The 26,555-nt window shown below is 42.7% G+C and overlaps 1 protein-coding gene across 1 annotated transcript in view; it reads left to right on the top strand.

Moving 5' to 3' along the window:
- The window catches only part of VPS13B (vacuolar protein sorting 13 homolog B), a 5,424,989-nt gene that overhangs the window by 493,883 nt on the left and 4,904,551 nt on the right, over positions 1-26,555 (top strand). Inside the window, exons 5-6 of the mRNA XM_044065647.1 lie at positions 18,253-18,420; positions 25,812-25,993. Of these exons, the coding sequence (XP_043921582.1) occupies positions 18,253-18,420; positions 25,812-25,993 (350 nt within the window). The remainder of the gene's footprint in view (positions 1-18,252; positions 18,421-25,811; positions 25,994-26,555) is intronic.

The following is a 26,555-nucleotide window of genomic DNA, read 5'->3' as shown; positions in this document are numbered from 1 at the left end:
TCAACACCTTCCTGGTGGTACCAAAATTCAAAATGCTCATCCTGCAGCAGCTTCTACCTATGCTAGCCAAGGATGCCTAGTTAGTCACCCTAGATGTAAAAGAAGCCTATCTGCACATCCCTATAAGGGAGTCATGCAGAAAATATCTAGCTTCAGGGCAGGATCTATGCATTATCAGTTCTCTGCTCTTTCCTTTGGCTTATCCACTGCACATCCCTATAAGGGAGTCCTGCAGAAGATATCTACTCTTCAGTGCAGGATTGATGCATTATCAGTTCTCTGCACTTTCCTTTGGCTTATCCACTGCTCCCAGAGTATTCACAAAATGCCTGGCCCCAGCCATTGCTTACTACAGACAGAGAAATATTCAAATTTTCCCGTACTTGGACGACTGCCCAGTTCAAGCAGACAGGAAATACTGTTGGAGCACCTGACATTTGTAAAAAAAACCTAACCTCCCTGGGGTACACCATCAACGAAAAGAAATCAAAACTAGTCCCCAATCAAAAGATTATATTCCTGGGAGCAAGCTTGGACACAGCATCCCAGATGGCATTCCTCACTCCGAAAAAACAAGCCTGTCTGACAGGGTGTTTTACTCAAATGGCCACCAGAACCCAGCTATCCGCTTAGAAAATCCTGCAGGCCCTAGGGTTCACGGCCTCTTGCAACCTACTAATTCCATATGCCAGACTGCATATGAGGAAACTTCAATGGTACTTAAAAAGTCTTTGGTGCCAACATTCTCAATACCCTGTCTAAGGACAGAGTTCCTTTGGTGGGCAGCAGCATGCATCCTCAACAAGGGACTGCCCTTTACCCAACCCCACGATGCCCAGACCCTAACCACAGATGCTTCAGACTGTGCCTGGGGGGCACACATGGACGGCCAGTGTATTCCGGGCCACTGGAGCCCAAATCAAATGCATGTGCACATCAACCAGAAAGGGGTGCTAGCTGTGCAGCACACTTTGACAGCTTTCAGATCCCTTCTCTCTCCAGGACATCTGCTAATAAAAACAGACAACCCGACAGTTATGTGGTACATCAACAAGTAGGGGAGAACCCACTCTTACCCACTCTGCAGGCTAGCCATGGCCCTTTAGAACACGGCCCTGGACATGCAGGTCTATCTGCAAGCTCAGTTCCTGTCAGGCAAACAAAACTCACTGGCAGATGATTTAAGCAGAAATCTCCTAGACCCACACGAGTGGCAACTATAGCCCAGCACCTTCAACCTTTTGATTCAGAAATGGGGAACCCCAGAGGTGGATCTCTTTGCCTCCCCCCTACAATCACCAGCACAGCAGATTCTACACCAGGACACCTCACAACAGGGCTTGGAAAGTGGATGCCCTATCCTTCCATTGGGCAAATCTCTCAATCTATGCCTTTCCCCCTCTGCCCCTCCTCTCAAGAGTATTGCTCAAGATAAGACAGGACAGACCAAGGACAATTCTTATTGCCCTGGACTGGCCACGCCAACACTGTGACCCACTCCTGCGAAGCTTGTCACCGGTGCCACCCTGGCACCTACACCAGAACCCAACCCTGCTCTCTCAGCAGGGGGGACAGATCTTGCATCCGCAACTGCAAATCCTAAATCTTGCAGCCTGGCTTATTTCTTGAATTCTTCCCCAATAACCAGGTGCTGGACTTCATCCTTGAAGCCAGAAGACCCAGTACAAGGGAATCCTATGCTGATAAGTGGAAAAGGTACTGCTCCTGTATTCAGTCCAAAGGAGAGGACACAACCCTGCCCTCCCTGCCTCTAATCCTGGATTACTTAGCAGAGCTACTCCACAGAGGCCTATCCTTCTCCTCCATTAAGATCCATGCCTCTGCCATTTCGGCTCATTACAACATTTAGCCACCTCTCTTCTCTCACCCTCTTATCAAACAGTTCCTGAGAGGAGCAAACAACTTAAGGCCGCCAAGGAGAGCACCCACCCCTGCTTGGGACCTTAACTTTGTACTGGAAAAGCTCACGCTACTCCCCCTTTGAACCTGCAGCATCAACAAAGTTAAAATTCCTCTCTTGGAAAGCAACCTTGCTTCTGGCCATCACTTCAGCTAGAAGAGTGTCTGAGCTACAAGCACTTATGGCTGTGGAACCCTTCATTATTTTCCATCTGGACAAGGTTTCCCTCAGGACTAACCCTTCCTTTATGCTTAAAGTGGTGTCCAGTGCGGCTCTCAATCAATCCATCCACTTGCCTTCCTTCTTCCCTAATCCTCAAAATAAAGGGGAAAGGATCCCACAGTCCTTGGACGTGCACAGATAGCTCAGATTCTACCTTGATAGGACTAAGCCCTTCAGAAAATCTGACCAGTTACTAGTCAACTTTGCAACAGGGCAGAGGGCAAGGCCATTTCAAAGCAAACAGTTTCCAAATGGATAGCACATTGCATCCATGTCTGCTACAAGCACCATGGGAAACCAAGCCCTCAGGGGGTCAGAAGACATTCCACTAGGACAACGTCTACCTCTACAGCATTCCTCAAGGGAGTCCCTACCAGGGACATCCTGGAAGTTGCTACCTGGAGTTGTGTTCACAACTTCACCAAGCATTACCACCTGCCTATCTTTTCCAAATCCAGGGCAGGTTTTGCAACAGCAGTCCTGCAAGGCATTCTAGCCAGCCCTAACTCTTTGTGACTGCCTCCACACTTCTTCAGCTTTGGGAATCTACCCAAGTGTGATGACTGCAACAGTGAAACACGAAGAACATAGTACAGTTGTGTACACTTACCATAAATGTAGATGTTCGAGTGTATTCACTGTTGCAGTCCTGGTTTCCCTCCCTCCAGCCCCCTAGTTTTTCCTCTATTTCTCTCTCTCTAAACTCTCTATGCCTTTTACTACCCTTCCCCCTTTTCAGGGGTATTGGTATTTTCTTTTTACTGGTGGTGTTTTCCCCACCATAACTTAGCTCCCTGTTGGGAGGCTCCTGACATTTGGGGCAAGAAAAACTTATGTAATGGCATCGGCTGCCTGTTTTTATACCCCTGACTACCTAACGTCAGTCCTGGAGCAACAGCAATCAATGCAAAAATACTAAGTCTTTGGTGTTCGGGCCAACTGAGGGCTACCTGCAGGCAGATAACCCAAGTGTGATGACTGCAACAGTGAATACATTCGAACATCTACATTTATGGTAAGTGTACACAACTGTACTTTTTTCTGGTAAATGGATGACTGGGTTTTTGCTGCTTTGACACTGAATGCTGCTGTTCATCAGATGAAGTTTGTCCTAAAACTCTTCTCATCCTTCATAGTGTCAGTGGCCCTTCTGAAACCTTTCTTGTCAGGCAGTTTCCTGTTCCTACAGATGATGGTCTCTGTAATAGTTTTTCTTATAGTGTCTAAGACTTATCTCATGGTCTTTGGTATTATGAGTGCATCAGTGTTTATGGCACCTTATGCCAAGCTCCATATGAGAGTTCTCTAGAGAACCCTTTGAATTCACTGGTTTCCATATTCAGATGTTTCTTTTCACCCCATTCAGATATCCAGAGTGTGACATTCTCATCTGGCCTGGTGGTTTGATTCAACAAATCTTCCTTTAGGAGTCTCATTCTTTCAACAGACTTATTTGGTGACCGTCACCACAGAATCGTCTTACCTTTGGTGTTGGCTGTTGGGAGTGGGTATCAACTGGCAGGATGTCCAAGGACCTTGTTGATGCTCAAGTCTTCTGTAGATGGCAGCATTTTAGTGACTAGGGCAATGCTTGTTTCCATTTTGGATTTTCAGGATTCCTTCCCTTTCAGTCAGGCAATATGGCTGTGGTCTAATAAGGTGGCAAACAAGGGGGAACTATGTTTTTCTCCCTCTTTCAAGAGGTTATGAGGGTGTGGCAGTAAGCAATTTAATCCAATCACTTCACAGTAGAGATGTGCATTGTAGGCCTGACCAGTTCATTGTTAAATGAACTGAGTGCCTGTTTTCTGTTGCTTCACAAATGGTCCGTTAGTGATCAGTTGGCCTCCATTTACATTTTCCCCCTTTTTTTTTTGTGATGACCAAAGGGCCAGAATGCATAAAACCAGAATGATTTTGTTAATGTCTTTTTGGCACAAGCAGATTTGATTTCCTTTTTATTTGGACTTTTGCTTCCTTTCGAGGTGCTGCTGTCACCCTTCTGGCATGTCATACCTGGACCTTCATTCTGTCAGGCTTACTGCTTGGCTTCTCTGGTTTCACTGATTGCTGAGGGTCTGGGCTTTACAGAGAGGGTGGTTTCCATTATTACCACTGCTCTGTGATCAGCTGCCCAATAAGTCCGATCATGACAAATAGCCTCATTTTCCCCCTTTTGGCATTTAGCAAAAATATGGGCCCTATTTATTTTCCTGTTTCACTGGTTTTCAGTTCCTTTTATAAATATTTGATGCTTATCTTAGTTGTACCTTATTCATGCTATATTTGGTGACCTATTGTAACTTCCATTCTGGCCTTGATTCTGCTCCCCTAACTTGTATATATTTTTTAACAGATCATTCCAGCTTTGGCCACCCATCAATGTTTCTTTCCCTTCCTGGGATATTTATTTTATGCGCAAGAATTTGCCTTTTTGCCATTTGAACCTGCATCCTCAACTGAATTGATGTTTTTTCCCCCTTAGAACATAGGAACAATACTAGGCAAGTGATCATGGGGACCATGACATGCCAAGCCATGTATACCTTTAAGTAGGTATATACTTAAAAGTTCTTGCCACCCCTTGCTAGCACTTAATAGTGCTCAACTCTCAAAGTAGGGCTGTGCATAATAACCCTAGTGTAAATCTGTGTCTACCCATCCAGTTATCAAAGGTGAGTCTCAAAGGTAGCTAAAGTAGTAGTAGGAACCTATTTCTTCACTGAGTCTTCTTTTAATTGTTGGTGTAGATTTTAAATCTGTAGTGTGGACGTTTGTCGAGACACTGTTTTCACAAAGAAGTAGGACATCAAAGTGGATTGGATCTTTCATAGCTCAAAAAGTGAGACACTGGTCACTTCAGAGCAGGATACTGAATATAGGGGTAATCATGCTAATTTGTCAGTATAGTTGAAGGATTTAAGGCCTTTAATTCTCATAGTTAAAAATGTGTAAGGCCTTTTTATTTGTCCATGCCAAAGTGTGTGTGTGTGTGTGGGTGGGTGGGGGGCATTGTGGTGTTTCCTGTAGTTGTTGCTTCAAATAGCAGAATCTCTTGAGTTATAAACTGTTTCTGTCTGAACTGCTTTTCTGATTTTTCATAAGTAATGATAGTGTAATGGTGACACTTAGAGCTTATCTGTCCTTTTATGGTTAGAGGTGCCTTGGAGTCTAATTTAAATCAGTCTGTTTGGATTTTGCCAAACTGTCCTAAGTATAGTGGATATCTTTTCCACTATAGGGATGCCCATAGACAGTTTTTGTTTTACATAGACAGAAACAAATCATTCTACAAAGGTAATCATCTTACTTGCTTCTTATTTAATTGCATTTTGTTGAATTAAAATAAAATACTTAAACACTCACAATAAGTAAATAAAAACAATTACAGTGGATGATTAATACCAATTACGAGCTATTAAAAGCACAGCTCAAACTTTAAAATATTTTTGAAGTAAAATCAAGTACTCTCTTTCTAGATGGTTAGTTACATTGTTTTTTTGTCACAGAAAACTTGGAAGAGCTGTGCTTGCACCCAACAAGCCTCACTCTGCTAAGGCAGTGACTTTCTCCATGGCCTTCATCTGTAATGCTGCAGGTGACATTTGTGTAGCAATTACTTTATCTTCCCAGAAAACTTTTGTGAGGCACTTTAAGCTGGATATTGTTTACAAGTCCAGGTTAACTTTGAGGAATAGTGTCAACTTAGGCATCTCCATGTGGGTGTGCCCATCCAAAAGGATTAGCTTGGGACTCTGTCATAGAAGTTACCAGCATTAGCTCTCTCTATTATCTGGTTTGAAAGATGTATGTAACTATAGCAGTAGACCTGTAAGAAGGAAGAGCTCCATCTTAGTAATATACCTCCTTCTATTCACCACTTTTTGGTTATCTGCCTCTTAAATTTCTAGCTAAACTTCAAAATTAGAGAGAGAGGACTGCATAATACTTGTGGGAAAGGAGGAGGGTGACAGGCAAAAATGTTATCTTCTGAACGTCCATAACATCTGTAGTGCAGGTAGTATCCATTGCATCTTTATTTTAATCCATCTTGTGGATGGAATTTCCCATGTGTCATCTCAGCAATTTTCTTCCTGCTTAATGGGTTGCAGTATTCACTAATGCTGTAGTAAGAATTTTCATTAGGAGCAGCTGGAACAGAAGCCCTTTCTGCATCTGTCAGATGATGGCATAATAAGTGTTCTTTCACTTCCCCAGCAAAAGAGGAAGGAAGATAACATATCCTCAGATGTTTGGTCTTTGCCTCCTCTTATCAACCCTCTTGCATACTGAGTTGGCAGCAATGCAAATGAACTTGCTGCTCCATCAGAACAAAGTGCATCAAGCAGAGAGACATTTTTCTGCCTTTCCATTACATGTGGTTCAGATTTTTTATGTAGCCAAGTAGCCACAAGATTCTCATTCAGATCTTTCACATAGGCACACAGCAACATTATCTTATTGTAGAATTCAGTGTTACAGTGCTTACTTTTGGTATTCCTGCCTGCAGGTCGCCTGACTGGCTGGCCTAGGCTGACATCCTCCAACTGTCTAACATCAGTGGTGTAAGACGTGTGTCGCCCAATGCCATCCCATCTTCAGATCTTTCTTGCAGTAAACCATATTGCATGTTTCATATTGTTATTGTGTGTATTTGTCTATTTCCATAAGCCAGGTATTTTTTTTTTCTTTTCTTGATTGTGAGAGTTTTGTTAAAGTGAACACCTGCTTGATTTGTGGGAAGCAGATTCCCCAGAAGGAATTCCATAGTCTGGGTGTGTTCTGCCTCAGCCCAGAGCACAAAGTAGACTCTTAGGTTCATAGGTGATTACTAGGCTAACGACCACAAGGTCCTTTTTAAGCCTAGCCATGCATCCCAAATCTCTGACAAGTTCTGATACCCTTGATAAGTGTAAGCATGGGCCTGGGAGATGAACCATTTACAGGTTACCTGTTTGCATCAGAGACATAGGTGGCAAGCCAATGATGAATTTCCGGTTTTCCATCTAGTTGTCCAAGTTGCACTTGAATTGGGTTAGGGAGGAACTCTGCTTCACATGGATGGGGAGCCTGTTCCATAGATGGGGTAGTGTCTGGGATATATACCTATCTCTCCAACAGGTCCTATGTATATCACAGGCAGGTTTTAAGTCTTTAGAATTGGTAATTCTGGTACTGGTTGCTTTGTGGATATGCAGGAGGTCCATCAAAGTGGGGTCTGACAATGCCCTGTATGCCAGGCATAGATCGCCCCTCAAAAGCTGTAGGAGACAGAATACAGGGATAGGGCCTTGAGGTGGTCTGCATAGGACATATTACTTACGCCCTGTATTCTTTTAGTGAGGAACCTCTGTGGATGTAATTTGACAGTTTCAGTCCAAGGACAGTCCTAAAAAAAGGCGGTCTCTCCAGGAGTTTGCAGTAGAAAAAGGGGGATTTTGCCTGGTTCCGTGCTGCCATGATGTCAGTCAAGGCCTATTGGAACTTTCCACTGGGGGGATATATATGTATATATATATATATATATATATATATATATATATATATATGTATATATATATATACACACAGAAGACATGGGAGGAAGAGTTGAGAGACCAAAGATGTCCGTCCTGATGGATATCTCAGGTCACCTCGAATCTGGTACTTTTGAACACAAGCACTTTCTCAACTCCCACCCACAGAGTCTGTTTCAGCCAAGACCTCTGTTGTGACTGTTTTGCTGGTTGCCATCATGCAGGTCCTCCAGTCCTGCCACACTTCCTGAGACTGAGGGTACAGGGTATTCAGAGGCTGGTATTATCATTACTGTTGGGAAAAATGGGATCCCCAGAGTATTCATCCTTAGATCTCTGTGGCAGTTGCATCCAAAACAACAAGGCATCAAAGATCAAACTGGTGCCAGCCAACTTGCTTCTGCCTAGGGTGGGTAGTGTCTCAATTCCTTCTTCATCCCAGGATTCTACAGACCAGCTTGCTTACCTTACTGACTGAGGTTTTCATGCCTTTTCTAAAGTCGAAAAGATGAGAACTTTAAGGTCAAGATGTCAGGGGGTCTAAAAAAATAGGAATTGTCACCAGGACCTGTGGGTCCTACCTGTTCATCATAAGGGCTAGAACTTACCATTCCAAACACTTACAAAATGCAGAGGCATTTCCCAAGGGTCAGCTGGATCTTACCCCTGTGGTCTTAAAAGAAATACTGCAGTTAGGTACCATTCGGAGGGTCATAGCTAGAGAGAAGAAGGGCAGCTGTTTTAATCAAGGCTGTTTCTAGTCCTCAGAAGTTGGGGGTACATAGTCCCATTCTGGACCTATTCTACCTAAATGAGGAATGTCCAAAGATACTTAAGAAACAGGTATTTTCTGCACAGCCAGTCTGAAGAGACCACTATCCCACATCTCCTTTGCATTAGAAGAGAGATCTTATGTTGGATACTGCAGTGCAAACTAAGTCAGAGGATGCACGTTAGACCACTTTATCTCACTATAACCTTTGTCACAGATTCCTTAGATCTAGCCTTGAGTGGCCCATGTGGGTTCTCTCCCACTTTTAGAAACATGGGTGGTAAAATAAAGAAAAAAAACATAAACATAAATAAATAAATGAGCTTGAAGAAACTACAGTCAGCTAAAGCAGCACCAAAAGAAAAAGCAATCAAAGAACAAACAAATTGTGACCAAAGTTTAAACTAAGTGCTTTTGTTCAAATTTGTGATTACTTTTTCCTTTGGTGCTGTTTTTGCTGGTTGAAGTTTCTTCAAGCTCATTTTTTTTTCAGTTTTGGTATTTTGAAGTTAGTAGCTGTTTTTTTATTTTTTTTGTCTAAAAAAATGGTGGTTATTTTAGCACTGAAGACCTTCAGCCACATGGTCAAGGAAAAGATTCTCCTAATAATGACAGACATCAGCACTAGAATGTGGTACAAAAACAAATAAGTGCATCTCATTCATACCTTCTGTATACAGGGTGGCAATGCAAGCCTGGGAAACAGCTCAATGAGGGTAATGACCCTGACAGCAGCCTTTATCTCTATATCCCTTCTCAATTAAATTGCACTGGCAATCAGGCTGGGCAGATTGCATTTAGACCATCAAGAATGGATGCAAAACATGGATGTCTTTCTGCATCTGATCAGGATGTGGAGTTTACCAGAAATGCACCTTTTTATTTCTCCTCTGAACAGAGAACTGAGAAAGTTCTCCTGCAAGAAGGTGTGAGACTTGATGCCTTCTCCGTGAATTGGATAGGTCTACTTCTTAATGTATTTTCTGCTATATCCTTAATCTTCTGGATATTTCTTAATGCATTACCTGCTATAACCTCAATCCTCTGGATACTCCTAAACATCAAGGAGGAAATATAAGAATTCATTCTACTTGCCCTCTTTAGACCAAGGAAACACTGGATATAATGCGATCCTATCTCGCCTACATTCATAACTGATGGGCTCTGAGCCGAGAATCGGCTCCGACTCGGCCGATACACTAACACAAAGTCTCTCATTGGCTGGGCCAACCCCTTATCCCAGGATGCATCACGCCCAAACCCCCAGATCTCGTTTGCCGCTCCTAGAGTAACGACGTGGTCTCGACTTGGCTGTGGCTAAGTACCCTTCTATTTTGGCCTTTTGGTCGCTTTTTTGCAGTTAGCTTAAATTTTTATACTCAAACAGCTATTTTAATAGCTATCTTGTTGTCAGTACCCTTGTGATTGACTGTGTTTGTTTTTTGTATTGTTGTGGTAATTCCTTCTGTTTGGCAGGCTAGGCCTGTTTAAGTTAGAGGGCCTTTGCCCTATTTCTTGTCGGCGAGCGTTTAAGTTAGAGCTCTTCCCTCCCTTCCCTCCTTGTGTGTTGAGTGTGTTTAGAGTGTTTATTATGTCTGGCAAAGAAAAGGAACATAAGCCATCAGGCTTTAAAAAATGCTCAAAATGCAGTTACAAGATGTCGCTGACAGATGGCCACTCCATCTGTGTTTATTGTCTAGGGGCTAAGCACTTGCAAGAATCTTGCAGTGTTTGCCATGCTTTCTCCTCTCGTGTCCTACATGAGAGAAAAAATAAGCTTATCCTGAAGGGTTTGATCAAGCCAGCCTTCAAGGAAGCTTGTCTTCTTCTCCCACCTCAAAATCGAAGAAAAAGAAGTCTTCGGTTCCGACAGGTCCGTCAGAGCCACCTACAAAAAGAGCTAAATCTCTGTCCCCTTCCTCGGCTCCACTGGTCTCGGAGCCGCAGGATAGAGGATCTAAATCCGGGTCTCCTTCCTCTGCTCCACTGGTCTTGGAGTCTCGGGATGAGAGATCAGGTACTCTGTCCCCTTCCTCGGCTCCACTGATCTCGGAGCCGCAGGATAGAGGATCTAAATCTGGGTCTCCTTCCTCGGCTGCATTGGTCTCGGAGCCGCAGGAAAGTGTTTCTGCTCTGGGGTCGGTTTCGTCGGCGCCGAAAGGGGTCTCGGTTCTGGTTGAGTCTACTTTGGCGCCGATTCGGAGCTGGCCTCCTAGCTTTGTCTCAGAGCCGATAGAAAAAGTTTCTCGGCCCCCTTCTGTTTCCTCCAGGTCCTCCAGGCTTTCAGATTCAGATTTAGATAGGGTGGTCCAGAGGCTCCTCCAGTCACCTGTTTTATCCAAATTCTTTTCGGCTCCGGCCCAGTCGGCCCCGGAGCCAGCCCTTTCGATACCGTTTCTTCCTCCTCCTCCGACAACCTTGGTGTCGTCAGAGCCGGAGTTTGTAGAGTCGGGTGAAGTCCTTGAGTCTGTTCCGAGACCCATTGCTAGTCTGTCGGCACCGACTTAAGCTCCAACCCTTTCTGTGCCTTCCAGAGGTTTCGGTTCTCGGGTGTCCTCAGCCCGGCCCGAGGGGGATTCGTCGGGGCTTCTGGTTTCGGCCCCGAGTCTCCCATTTGGCGCCTCGGCTATGGGAACCCCGGTCATGGTCTCAGAGACGGGCCTCTCTTCAGATTCTGTTGGGCCCGCCTTCGAGGCTGTGAGGAGCGCGCTGGCCAAGTCTCTAGTGACTTCACCTGAATCTGCGACTCCTTCCCTAGACACGGCGACTAGAGCTTCTGGTGCCCCCCTGTCTTTGGACAGCGCGGCTCCTAGGCCTGAGGTTTCCTCCTTGTGTGGTACCCTGTTTTCCGAGGGGCCTTCAGAGTCCTTGCCTGAAGAGCCTCCCCAGGAAAAAGTTGTGCAAGAGGAAGCACATAGACTCCCCAGATGAGTCTGTCACCTCGGACACCAACCTTGATGATGCTGAAGGGTCCCCTAAGTCGTCCTCTGACGATGTCTCATTCTCCGATATCCTGGAGATCTTGAGACAGAGGGGCGACTGGCCATCCAAAACCCCTTCCGCGGAGGAGTCGGTCTTCCTCAAGGCCTTCAGAGCCCAACCTTCTGCCTCCTGGGTGTCTCCACCCTTCGATGAGTTACTGGACCTTATTTGTCGAAGGGTGTGGGAACACCCTGATTCTGTGGAAGCCAGTTCCTTCTCACCCCAACAAGTTTTTATCCGCATCCCCTGGCAAGGAGTTTCTAACCAAGGGAGTTGTGGTTGATGCTATGGTGGTGGCGTCTGCCACCCAGCAGGATGTGGCAGAGGCATCTGCTTCTATCCATCCTCCTAACAAGGAGTCCAGGAGCATGGATAGGTACGGGAAGCATACCCTGACTTCAGCGACCTTTACTCTGTGGTCACTGAATTATTTCTCACTTTACGAGGCTCCAAAGGGATCTCATAAAGGAGTTGGGAGATACCCTGTCAGGTAACGTGCCTGAGGCGTTTACGCAGTCTGTCAACTCCCAGCTGTCTACCCTTTCGTCGATTGTTAACTCGTCCATGAGGCTCATATCGTATGCAGCCGAAGGGGCGGGTAGGGCAGCGAGTTCGCGCGTAGCCCTTAGGAGGCAAGCCTGGATGCGCTTGTGTCACTTTGCGGAGGCGTTCAAGTCTTCCTTCACCGACGCTCCATTCGATGGGTCCTCTCTCTTTGGACCCAAGGTGAAAGACACACTCACTAGATGTGAGCAGGAGGGTAAGACTTTGTCTGCCATTGGGGCCCGTTTTTCGCTTCCCTCTAGACCTTATCCCAAGGCTCAGAGGGGAGGAAAGATGTGGTTCAGAAAGTCCCAAAAGTCTTTCCCTGCCCATCAGAGTGACCCCCCCCTTCCAGAGGCGGGGGGGGGTTATTCTGGAAGACGTCACCCTAGAGGCGGCAGAGACCCCTGCAACTCAGGAGACTGCGAATCCTTTCGTGGTTCCTCCTTCCAGCGTCCCTGAGGGACTGCCCAACTGTGCGTCTCCGGAGCCAGTCGGGGGTCGATTCTCGGAGCATCCAAGGAGCTGGGGTTCCATCACTCAGGATCAGTGGGTGCTTCGTATCATCGCCAGAGGTTACACCATCCCCTTTATCTGTCCCCCTCCACCGTCAGGGAAAATCCCGGACGTGCCACCCAGTCAATGGGATCAAGCAGCCATAGAGGTCGCAAAGCTGCTCGGAAAGGGAGTCATCCAGCCAGTCCCCGCAGACCAGACCGGATTAGGAACTTACTCAAGGTTATTTTTGGTGCCGAAAAGAACAGGGGAATTGAGACCCATTCTGGATCTCAGCCGCCTAAACCGCTTCGGAAAGAAGTCCAAGTTCTGGGTGGTCACGTTGCAATCCATTTTCTCATTGCTGGAAAAAGGAGTATAGATGTGCTCAATCTCAAGGAAGCCTATTATCACATCAAGATAAACAGAGCGTCCAGGATACATTTACGCTTCCGCCCTAGGAGCCAGTCACTTCCAGTTCCGGGCCCTGCCCTTTGGTCTCACCACAGCCCCCAGGGTGTTTACCAAATGTCTGGCAGTGGTGACGGCTCACCTGAGACGTCTGGGATTCCAGGTGTTTCCGTATCTAGACAACTGGCTCCTCACCGCCCCCACCAGGCATCTTCTTACTCTAGCCGTGAGTGCTACCATCAAGTTGGGACATCTATTAGGAATTACATTCAACTGGGAAAAGTCTGTATTGCTGCCATCACAGCGTGTTGCCGTTATAGGAGCAGAGCTAGACTCTGTAGAGATGCAAGCATTCCTTCCAACAGAGAGGATAAAGATACTACAGGACCAAGTCCTAGCCTTACTGCCCCGACAGAAAGCCCCAGCCAGGATGGTTCTTCAGCTTTTGGGATCGATGGCGGCCTCCATTCTTCTGGTCCCTCTGGCAAGATTGCACATGCGAATTCTTCAATGGCTCCTGTCGACCCAGTGGTCATACCAAGAACTGCCATTGTCCTACCTGATTCTCATCACGGAAACGTGCCGGCGAGATCTTCGTTGGTGGCTCCTCTCCTCCAACCTGAACCAGGGGAGATTCTTCTGCCCCCCCTCCCCCATTGCCACAGTGACCACAGACGCCTCCCAGATAAGGGGGGGGGGGCATTATCTGGGCAGGATGGTTCAAGGCATGTGGCAAGATCACGAGACTCACTTGCATATCAATGTTCTGGAAATGAGGGCAGTGCTTCTAGCGTTGCAGCACTTCACAGCTCTCTTCCCAAGGATACCATCGCAATCTTCTCAGACAGTATGGCGGTGGTATGGTACCTGAACAAGCAGGGAGGAACCAGGTCTTATCCTCTTTGCAGAGAAACCATGAGAGTGTGGAATTGGGCGATCGCTTCCCAGAGATTTCTAGTGGCAACACACATTCCGGGGAAGTCCAATGTGATAGCGTACAGGCTGAGCAGAGTTATTCTGATGCCTCACGAGTGGTCCCTGAACGACCAAGTAGCGGCTCAGATCTTCTCCAAGTGGAGGTTTCCCTGCTGCGACCTTTTCGCCAGCCCCTGGAATGGAAAGTGCAGCAATTTCTTCTCCCTGATTCCCCCCCAGGGGGAGTCAACCAGGGATGCTCTAGTCCACAATTGGCCCTCCGGTCTGCTCTACGCCTTCCCTCCGGTCCATCTACTGCCAAAGGTGATTCAGAAGGCGATCTGCTTGGGAAGCAGCATGATTTTGATCGCACCACACTGGCCCCGCCAAGTTTGGTTTCCCTTCCTCCAGAAGTATGCAGTGGAGGGTCCTTGGATTCTGGACCCAGTTCCAGACCTCCTGACTCTTCAGTCGGGTCAGGCCCATCCATCACTGCGAACTCTCAAGCTAGCGGCTTGGCTGCTCCACTTCCGACCTTAGTCAGTCAGCATATCCTTTCGCCTGAGGTGGTCCGGATTCTGTCTTCTTTCCACAGAGCTTCCACTAAGGAGATATATTCTAGTAAATGGAAAAGGTTTGCCATTTGGGCCCAGCGGCACAACCTTGACCCTCTGACAGCCCCGGTGTCGGCAGTATTAGATTTTTTGGCAACTCTTTTTAGACAGGGTTCCGCTGTCTCCACGCTTAAAGTCCAATTGGCAGCGATTTCTAATTATCATGTTGCCTTTGAGCCTTCACTCATGAGCAATAAGTTGTGTAAGGCCTTTCTCAAGGGAGCTTGGTTGCTTCGCCCCCCGGTGTCGCAACCTGTTTTGCCATGGGATTTGAATGTGATTCTAGGAGCCTTGACGTCTCATCCCTTCGAGCCGGCAGCCACTTGTGAGCAGAAATTCTTATCTTGGAAGACTGCCTTCTTGGTAGCTATTACTTCAGCCAAAAGGGTTTCAGAGCTTCAAGCCCTTTCTGTCAAGCCTCCTTATCTGATCATTCATAAGGATAGAGTATCTCTAAGACTAAATCCGTCATTTCTTCCTAAGGTTTCTTCTGCTCTTTGTCTGCAACAATCTATAGAGCTACCAGTTTTTTTTCTGAAATTTTCCAACAAGGCAGAATACAGACTTCATCAGTTGGATGTGCATAGACAACTGAGGTTTTACTTAGATAGGACACAGCAGCAGAGGAAATCAGACCAGTTGTTTGTAGCCTTTGCGGATAACAGGATTGGCAAAGCAGTAACTAAGACCACTATCGCTAGGTGGATTAGGGATTGTGTTTCATTTATTTATGCATCAACAGGAAGGGACCTTCCATTTCCAGTTAGAGGGCATTCTACTAGGGCTATGGCAACTTCAATGGCCTTCCACGCCAGACTGTCTGTGGATGAGATATGTGCAGCGGCCACTTGGGCTTTTCCACATACATTTATTTCTCATTACAAACTGGACGTGGCGTCTAGGGGTCGGGCGTCCTTTGGTTCCACAGTACTCAGGAGTGTTTTCCAGTGAGCCTCCCAGGATCTAGGTGCTAGGGACGCTGTCCCATCAGTTATGAATGTAGGCGAGATAGGATCGCATTACATCTTTTAGTTATGTACTTACCATAACGATAGATGTATGTGATCCATCTCGCCTGCATTCTTACGTACCCACCCTCCTTCCCCCTACCTGTTGGATCTGGGGGAAACACTGTTGTGCAGTCGGATTGGTACATGTGGATGAGTTGTTGTGGGGCAAACAAGATCTGGGGGTTTGGGCGTGGTGCATCCTGGGATAAGGGGTTGACCCAGCCAATGAGAGACTTTGTGCTAGTGTATCGGCCGAGTCGGAGACGATTCTCAGCTCCGAGCCCATCAGTTATGAATGTAGGCAAGATGGATCACATACATCTATCGTCATGGTAAGTACATAACTAAAAGTTCCCTCTCCTGCTTAGCCTGGCAAGAGGAAAATCGAAAGTGTTACTTCAGTGTGCAGATGATCTGACTCAAAACAAAAGCTCTCTTTCACACCAACTTAGACACTCTTAACACTGAAAGCCTGGATGAGTTTTTACTAATTACAGGTAATCAAATGTAGTCTGAGTACATGCTTAAGATTGTGAGGGAGGTTAAGAAAGCAGACACAAGAACTTTTTTCCTAGTAAAATGGAAAAGATTCTTCCTTTGATGCCAATCCAGGAGCCTAGACCAAACAAGACTGAAGTGGCTGTGGTACTGGAATATGTTTACCATTTACAGAACTGGCTTATCTTATGCATCTGTCAAAGTGCATCAAAGGTAAAAAAATATATAGTTGGAACTCCACAACACTAAATTGTATTGAGCTTTTTTCCAGAACCCTTCTAGACTTCTTAAATATGATGACGTTTGGAAGGGTTCTAGATGAAAGTGATTAATATTTAATATTGTTAAGTTCTTATATTGCGTTTTTATTTTTGATTGTGTCATGTAAAAATACATTTGTGCAAACTTGGATGATTGATGCTCTTCATCTGCCAAAGTGCAGGCATCTTCTGTTGGTCTGCCTACCCATGGACCCACCCTTGTACTCCAGGCCTTTTGTTAATCAGTTCCACAAGGGAGTCCTGCATTTTGACCTTTTTCTCCACAATGGGATGTTAACTATGTGTAAAACAGAATGACCCTAACACCCTTTGAACCAGCTGCTTCTGTTACCCTCCAGTTTCTGTTTTGAAAGATGCCATTTTTTGCTGACTGTTACCTCTGCTTGGAGAGCTTCAGGCTTTAGTGTGTAAAGACCCTGTCTTACCAGCAAAGGGTTGTATATCATTTCTTTTGTCCCTAAGGTGATTTCTGATGTATCCCTTAACCAAGCTACCTACTTATCATTTTTTTCCAAACCCACAGAACGGTGGAGAAAAAGACCTTTCATTCCCTTGATGTGCACAGACAACTGAGATTTTATTTGCACAGGAAGAAATAATTCAGAAAGACTGCTGGCTGTGTCTCCTTTGCAAAAGGGAAATCAATAAACAAGTAGATTTTTTCATTTTCTAATACACTTTATGACAAAGCTGTTTCCTGGGCATATCAGAGACCGCTGCATTCTTGCCACTGCAGCCACCACACACTTCCTTAGAGGGATCACCGTGTAGGCTATTAAATCAGCAGCTTTGACTTCTTGTCAGGACACTATAAATTAGGGGAAGATTCCAGTGACAGAGCAGAATTTACCACTGCCATCCTGCAGGGATTTGTCTCCTGAGTGAATGTCTCCAGTCACCCTCTTTCTGTATGCTTAGAAAATCTTGTCAAAAATGAGGACTCTAGCAGTGAATAGCAAGATGAACATAGTACATTTGTGTTAGAAACTTAATTATAAATGTAGATGTTCAAGTGGATTCAGTGTTGCAGTCTATCTGTTCTCCCACCCACCTCTTATTTGCTGCTCTCTCTTTCCCGCTTTTGATCTGCATTTCTTGCACCAGGGGTTACGGTGGCATCCTAGTCTTTTATTTGCACCTCACCCTTGCTTCCCTACCGGGCATCCCTCTCTTTTACCTGTATCTGTTACCATTTAGTCCACTTGGGCTTTGCTATCGAGTATTCTTCTTGGCTTTTGCCAAAAGAAGAAAGGTCCAAAGATGGCACGTGCCAGCTCACCTCTTATGCCACTGACATCCTTGTATACTGATAAAAAGCTAGAGCCGTGGAAGTCAGGTCAGCCAGTTGGGCTACCTGCTGACAGGCATCCCAAAAGTAACAACTGCAGCAATAAGTCTACTCAAACATCTACGTCTCATGGTTAAGTTCCTAATAAAACTGTAGTTTTACATTTTTCACATAGCCACAAGATATTTGGCCCCAGGCCTGATGCAGAACCTTACCTCACTCAGAAGATTGAAGGTATTAGTACCCTGGTGCCTTTATACAAACTAGTAGTGATTGTATGCGTGGTACACATACTCTTGTGAGCATGCTTAATGTTTGTGCCCTTCAGTTGTTTGCTCTTAGGTAGGAGAATATGCTTGCATTGACTCAGATTAGTAGACATTTTATGGCCTCTCTGCAGAAAATATATTCCTGTGTGTTCAGTCAACTTGAACATTGTAGGTCAATTTGGTCTTGATTCAAAAGCTAAGCTCTCTGTGGAGAAAGAACCCTGCTTTCTTCTGAAGTCTATGGCATCCTAAATTAATTGAATCACTAGATACTGGCACCACCAGCTAAGTACCATTCGGGATTTCACTGTGCAGTTAGGCATCCACAGGAAGAAGTTATGTGAAAAGTGTACTGCTGACAAGGACAATTACTCCACGTGAGAAAAATGTTTAAAAAGTTTGGTATTCTATTAATAGTCTGTCATGATAAATTTTGTTTCTGCTTAGTGCTGACATGTATTTAATTTAGTTTCATTAAATTCAGAGTACATATTATATTTTTTCCTTTTTTGTAGGTTATGTACAGAGTCTAATTAGACGTGTTGTGAACAACGTCAATATTATTGTCAATAACCTCATCTTGAAGTACGTGGAAGATGACATTGTTCTGTCTGTAAATATCACCTCTGCAGAATGCTATACTGTAGATGAGTTTTGGGATCGAGCTTTCATGGACATCTCTAGTGAGTAGTATGGCATTTTAACTTTTGTCCTGGAAGTACCAACACACTGTGAATTATACAAATATAGTACAGATGCTTAGGTTATGTGACATATAGCAATATATGTGAAGTATGTTTGTTATGTTAATATAGTTTCATTACTTTTATATGAATGTAAATTTGCCTATGTCTCAAGTGATAATTCAATAAAGGTGGTTGAAAAAAAACTATAGTACAGATGTACATAACTTTCAGAACTTCATATTAGCCTTTGGTTGTATTGTTAGAGTGATGTACATTTTATTAACGGAGCTTACAGACTTAGCTGACTTAGATGGTAAGTAGTGTAATGCTGATGATTAAAGCTGGATGCCTGTGCAGTATATTGGGATCACAGCATTTTGTTTTGTTCTTTTATTAACTTCTTAAGTAAGCCAGTTATTGTGGACTGCCCTTGTGGGCATGGATCATGGCTGAAAACAAAGGTAAGTGTAGTATAAATAAAGTGTTAACACAACTCAAAATATCCTGTAAACTTTCTAACTTGCTGATTGTAGAAGCCAGACAATCCACAGCCATAAATGTTTTAATTTCCAGATTAAAATATGGCTTGCCAGTTAATGCACAAAACACCAGTTGCCATTACCTCTCAGCCTCTTAGTACAAGAAATCTAGACAAAGCCCAACAAAATGGGGGGATGAAGGCCCAAAAATAGGGATATATTTCATATGTTACTCTTAAAACTTGGAAAGCTGCTAGAGTAACAGAGTTTGTTTTAGCATACATTTTCTGAAGGCTATGAAGTGTAAAACTCAAATGTATGTCATTATTTTGTGCCCATCTAGTCAAAAACAAACACAGCAATTTCAAAGATACAAGATGACTCCTTTGATGTTTTCCCACGTTTCCTAGATTTACAGCAATGGGTTTCCTAATTTTTTTCACTTTTTTAATCTCTGTCTCCGATCTCTTTTTCTCTGTTTTCTTTGTAGAAGTGCAGTTTACAAATTGTACATATATCTCTGCACATTTCACATGTTCAACATATATCTATAAACAGCTGTTTATTTGTTCATAAAGTTTTCTTCTTTCTCTACGTAGAACACTGTAAAATGTCTTGCATTCTTTTTTGTATTATATTTATATGCTTCTCTCTATTTTGTGTTGTGTTTATGCTTCGTCTGTTTACTACATTTTATACTTTGTATTACACACTTTATAAAATGTATAACTGTTTACTGCATTGTACATGTTGCACTGTATTTGCTTATTTGTCCCAGTTCATGACTGAAAAGGCTCTTCAGACCAGTCCACTTACTTGATTAACAAACATTAAACAAACCAATATGTTACTAAATATGAACACTTTAGAGCAGCCAGTCAGCCAGCATGTTTTTGAGAGGTGCAAGGAAACAGGAGTACCCAAAGAAGGAACACGCAGATGTGGAGACCATATGTAAACTCCACACACACACCGACATCAGATATAAAGATTAAGGCTTGAACCCTGGAGCTCTAAGGCAGAGAACTTAACTGCTGAGTTACTGTTTTGCCCAGAGCAAGGGTATTGATGGTAGATATGGAAAAGGAGAAAAGAGTTAAGTATCTGCACACTACATATTTATTGCTGGACCAGTAAGTGAAATGTTACCATTTCCATTCATAGTCCTGTCATATTTAAGACCTTCTGGAAAATTGGTGCATTTTAATGGACCAATAGAAAAGTTACAAATGTATGTAAAAATGTTTTTATATGAAGGGTTATTCCTGTTTACCCAGTTTAATTACTTTCTGTGTGGATTTAGTTGATACATACATTAGTTGATAAATACACCCCGGGGATCACTTCTGTGGCTCTGCTCGACAGTGACACAGGAAAATAACTTTATTCGGTGGAGTAAGCCAGGGATCCTTGTTGGCTAGGTTTACTTAGGTCCTTGGGCCGATAGCCTAGTACCTACCTATGAACCTATACATTAGACCAGGGTATGCCAGCAGATATCATTTACCTTGATTTGTTCAAGACCTGCATGTTAATAATTTTATTATAGGATGGGTGGCAATCTAACTTCAGTATACAAGTGGCAAGTTGTTAATTAAAAATGTTTTTTCAGAAAGTAGGATTGTTAATATTGGAGTACCACAGAGATCAGTTGTCTGGCCTTTATTGTGCTGTAAATTTATTCCAGAATTTCTGACCGAAACAAATATGTGATTAAGTTTACTGATGACTGTAGTACTGGAGTAGTAGTGTCTAATTTAATGACCAAGTAACACTTCAAAGGTCTGCAGATGCCTTTCATAATTGGTCAGGTATCAAGAAGATACATTATAATGCTTGAAAATGCAAGGGTTTACACTGTGGTAAGCACAATCCCTGTTATCTTTCGACTTTAGACAACTATATTGTAACTGAGGAGGGATGAGTTTAGAATTTTGGTATAGTTGTCGACAAATATTTCAGATCTGAAGATAATTGTAATTGGGTGATAAGAAATGTTATTCTGTAATGAAGAATGTTTTACGTATTGTAGCAAACAGTGATTAGAAAGTACTTGTTTCTGTTTATTAAATAGTGGTAAGGCCACATACTGAATATTGTGCATCACTGTGCATGTGTGATATTATTGATGTAGTATCAGATAAGGAAATTAAAATGGATTCGGAAGGTATTTACAAGGTAGATTACCAGGTTGAGGCATTAAGGTATCAGGACATTTATTTTTATTTATTTATTTTACATTTGTTGACCGGGCTAGTCTAACTGGATACATGTCCATTTTCAGTAGAGGCCCGGGGAGAAAAGCTCCAAGCAGCAATAATGACAACAGTGCAGTAAAATTAAAGTTAAAATTGGTACAATGTTTACATTAAAAGATAGGGTTAAGCAGAGTTATTTAGAAACATTTAGGCTAGAATAAAATACCATGAGTAGAAACAAAAAAAAAAAAAACAGAAAAAAAAAATTTTTTTTTTTTTTCCCCTGAGAAAGAGCAGGATGGGCAAGAGATATCAGTCAAGGTTAGAGCAGGGGCAAAGCCAGTAGGATTTAAGATATTCTTTAAGATGCTGCTTATAAAGTAGAGTAGAAGTAAGGTAGGAAAGTTCAGAAGGAAGATGGTTCCAGCTCTTTCCTACAGTGTTTGTGAAGAGTGAGTCCCCAGCTTTGTTGTTGGATTTAATGGAAGAGATTTGAAGTTTATTTGCTGAACGTAGGGTTGCAAGGTTTTTGTAAGGGGAGATGAGATTAGTGAGTATAGGGGTATGCTTGGGGTAGTAGAGTATCTTATGGGAGATAACAAGTTGTTGAAAAAGTAGTTGGTTTTGTAGTTCTAACCAACCCAGTTGTTTGAGGTTGTGGCAATGATGAGTTCTATATGGGGCACCAGTAGCAAATCTGGCTATGTTATTATAGCTGGTGGAGAGTTTGGAAAGGTTGGTTTTAGAAAGATTTGTATATGTAGCAGAAGCATAGAACAGGGTAGAGATTAGATGGGTTTGGGCTATAGTGATTCTGGCTGCAGGGGTAAGGAAGGATTTTATTCTGTATAAGGTCCCTAGTTTTTTGTTAACAGTCTTTATAGTGGAATTAATATGGTCATTGTAGCTAAGGTTGTTGTCAATTGTAACACGCAGCAGGCGGGTTGTAGTGTCAGGGGATATGATAGTTCCATTGTTAGAGGTTAATGTGAAGTGTGGTTGAGGTGACTTGTGAGTAGGAGAAAAGAACAATAGTTTAGTTTTCTTGGGGTTGAGAAGAAGGCAGTGTTTTGTGAACCAGTTCTCAACACTGTTAAATACTGTTTGGGTGAGGCACTGGAGAGAGGTTATGGACTTGGCTGAACAAATTAAGGTAGAGTCATCTGCATACTGTATACAGGTGGCTTGAGAAATACTAGTATGTAGATCATTGATAAACAGAGAAAATAGAAGTGGTCCTAGAATAGAGCCCTGTGGTACTCCAATGTTTACAGAGAGGGATGAAGAAATATTATGATTCCAGAGAACTGCTTGCTGTCTATCTTGTAGATAGGATATAAACCATTGTAATGCTTGTGGGTCAAGTGATTGGGCTTTTAGAATGTTGATAAGTATGGTATGGTTCACCATATCAAATGCTTTTGACAGGTCTATGAAAAGAGCAGAAGAAAAGTAGTTACTGTTACGATTTTTGTTTATAAAGTCTGAGAAGGATAGCAGGGCAGTTGTTGTGCAATGGTAGGGCCTAAAACCATGTTGGCAATTGGCAAGTAGATTATTTTGTAGTAGGTGGTCAAGCAGTTGTCGGTGTATACATTTCTCCATTATTTTAGCTAATGGAGAGAGTAAGACATACTTAAGGAGTGAACTGATTCTCATCTATAAATATAAGGACAGTGCAGTAGTTGCATCACTGGGAGATGAATTCATGTGTCGTTAGTATTCCACTAAAAATCCTTAATTCCTTACAGTTTTACCTACTTTTACGACAAATCTTAAAAGTAGGTACTCACTGCAAAGCTGGTAAGTTGTGGAATTATCTCCCAGTTAATATCAGAAAGGCAAGTCTTGTAATGTTCAAGAAGTTCATGGGTATGTGGGTCAGTGAGAGGATGTATGACCTTGTTTTTTGTGATACAGACACCTAGATGGCCTCAGTCAAGGCTTTGAGTTTATTTTTAATAAATACATTGAACATAATTTCATAACATAATTGCATAACAGGACCAGCAATTTATTTTAAGTGACACTTCTGTCTTAATACAGCTTTGAAGAGGGGACCAGTTAAGTTTCACATTAAGTTGCGAAGCAACTAATGGCAGGGGATGATATGAGCTGGATGTTCAACAATAACAATGAACAAAAAAATGGCAGAGAGCATTTATCCAATTCTGAGCTGTGGTGGTCGTTTAGTAAACAGACAAACGTATACTGACAATGTAGGTGAATTTGTTCCTATACTTTTTTGCTGTGTTAACCCACAGTTAATGTTTGCGATAGTTTATTCCTTCTTCCCAGTGTTGCCTGCAGCCTTGAAATAACTGGTGTATTTTTAATGATTCCGGACAGATTGTGCCTTGTACTGTTGTGCTGTCATAAAAAATAAGTTAGTTTTAGAGAGCCTTGTTTTGAAATGTCATATTTTTGTATATTGTTTATTTGAAGTTTAATTGGATAGTCTCATTAAACCCACAGTCCATTTTTAGATGAGATTCTAGTCCAGTCTTTGTGTGTACAGAAATGCCAAATATTCCAATTTCTTTTCACGGATTTTTCCAGGAGGTCATGCAAAGGATGTCCTAGCTTTCAAATGGCCATGTAGAGTCATTTATGCTTCCCCCCTGTTTCTTTAATGATGAGATTCATCCAGAAAAATCAAACTTCTCAAAGTCAGTCATTCACATAGCTCCTTTTTGGCCCAGACAGATCTGGTGTCCCCTGCTGAAAGCTTTTCTTTTGAGCAATCACTGTGTCTGTGAACTTTAGAACACTGGTGTTTCAACCTTTTGACACATCTCACCCTTATCTCCACTACCTAAAAATGACAGCATTGCTTCTCAATTTCTTTTAATATCTAGCAGTACTACCTTTTCAGTGATGGTAGTTGTCATCACTGTCTAAAAAAAGACCTAGTAGAGAAATAGTTGTCATCACTGTCTACAAAAAGACCTAGTAGAGAAATAGTTCTGTTTCTGTTTGGGCCCCCAGCAAACGGTACATTTCCCTTTTCAGTTCCTGTTTTTTTTTTAACCTGCCATACTTAATTGACATTTTTGACTCTGGTATCAGCTGCTGTTGCATAAAGCGTCATTTTGCTGCTTTTTCTGACTTAAGTTTTGGCCCAAGCTTCATTTACTTGATTTTGCAGTGGGTACTTTGCCTCACCCCCCCCCCCCCCCCCGCCTGGTGTCACCATAGTGGCGAATGGGTTTGCTCCCCTAACCCTGCTTGAGCATTGATCTACCTTGCATGGAGAGGAATATTCTAAGGTAATGCAGTATCAGAATTGTGGTAGATAGTTCTCTGCCATTTTTTTTCACTGTTAAACTGTTGAACAGTCAGTGGGAACACCAGCTATTATGTACTGTTTAGATCACTGTACTTGAAAAGTGAGGTTTGTATCAGCTTTTTGGTACTAACTTAGTTAATTTCAAGGTGGGCATAGACATTTACCAACAGTGCATATTTTCTCCCGTCTTTCTTGTGATTTTCACATCCAAGTTCTGGAATTTATATGTTAGCAGACATGAGGGTGGCATCTTTGTTATCTGCAGGTAATTTCATATCAGCCTCAAACGAATGATCTTCAGTGTGCACTGGAGTGATTCACTTCTGACTCTCAAGCAACTCAGATGAAAATCTGTACCATCATCAAAACACAGGTTGCAGTTGGGTCCCACACAGAGAGGATTGCACCCACTAGGTGAAGGGGGAGCAGCTTCCTTAGGGGGGAGAGTTTGTGTTTGGGGTTTTGATCATTAATGAAAATAGAAGGGATTGGTAAGACTGACTAGTCGATAAGTATTCCAGTGACAACAGCTGTAGTGGTGGTATGAGAGCAGAGTCACAGGACAAAAGTCTGACAGTTTAGCAGTCATACTATGGCCCTTTCATCTCCTGTCTAGGCAGTAATTGAATGACATTGCAGATACAAATGGCAGAAGTTGAGTGTTTTAATGGGGTACTCAGAATGACTGCCCAGTACATGGTAAAAAGTTGAGTAATCCAGAAGGATCTTTAAGTTTAGCCACTGTTCCTTTCCATTTAGAAGAGCCTATGCAGGTAACTTGGACACCTCCCACAGGAAATGTGTCAGGCACAGCACACTAGAAGGAAATCTAGGACACTTTGGAGGAATTGCATCTCTCAACTTACTTGGAAATGCCTTAGGTTCCCATTTGATGTGCTAGAGATTGTTACTAGTGATAGTGACCTCTAGTTTGCCCTGCTTAGCTTGCTACTATGATTAACCTCACCATTGCATGCAGGTTAGAAAACAGTCCAATGGATGGTTTTCTGAGTCAAGACTTAATTTCTGTGTATTACTAATCTGTGTAAAATCTAAAATAACTGATTTTTTTTGTCTCACCCTCTCTCTCGTTTTCTTTTAACCACTCTTGTCTTGGAGGTGTGTACACCTTAAAGGAGAGGTATTAGCTATAAAAGGAGTTCCCAGATTTTATGTTACTTATTGCTTATCATGTTGACTCTGTAATCATACAGATTAAAATGAATATTAAATTTGATTTGAAGAATGAAACAATGTATTTTTTAAACTTCATATGCATATATAACAGTAAAATACCTCAATTGAAACAAGTTGTAAAAGAAAACATTAAATAGGTGAAACAAAATTACATCTCTTTGTAATACATCATAATTGATTGCCTTCGTTAACCTTATGATACTCACAGTACTTTTTCTTTTCTAGCACCTGATCTAGTACTGAGAAAAGTCATTAATTTCTCTGATTGCACTGTTTGCCTTGATAAGAGGAATGCGAGTGGGAAAATTGAATTCTATCAAGATCCTTTGCTCTACAAGTGCTCTTTTCAAACCCGTCTACATTTTACGTATGGCAACCTTAATTCAAAGATTCCATCCGTCATTAAGGTATGCACTTTACAAGAAATTAAAATTTTCCTTCACATAATGCAGTTTTGTACAGTGTATGAAATGGCTAAACCTCAGATTTAAACATGCCTGCCCATCAGTAAATGGAATGTGGTATCAAGTTGTGCGTGTGGGACTCCACTGATGAAACCTTTGGTGTTTGGTGTTTGTGAATTCTATCTGCCATCCATTTATTTAATCTTATACTTTATTTTATTTTAGCTCAGCTTATTAGAGCTTCCTGATAATCTTTTTGTTTCAGCAGTGTTTTGGGCCTTGCCAGGAACCAGAAAGGTATTGAATGGGTTTCATAAAATATTTCCCTTATCCTGTAGTACCAGCAAAGCATGAGGGGAAGTAGCTGGCAGTGCGTACTGGGAAAGTGTTAAGTGTAGACAGTATGTAATTCATTACAGGCTGTTTTCCTTAAGGGTCAGAATCTGCATACCTCTAAGGTTTTAAAAAAAATGTATATATCTATCTATGTGTGTATATGTGTATATATATATATATATATATATATATATATATATAATATATATATTTGTATACCATATATATA

Source organism: Protopterus annectens, chromosome 3.part0, assembly GCF_019279795.1.
Source record: "Protopterus annectens isolate FY-2018-M chromosome 3.part0, PAN1.0, whole genome shotgun sequence".
Lineage (NCBI taxonomy): Eukaryota > Metazoa > Chordata > Ceratodontiformes > Protopteridae > Protopterus > Protopterus annectens.
The sequence above is the reverse complement of the archived record's forward strand: the minus strand, read 5'-3'. Positions and strand labels throughout refer to the sequence as shown.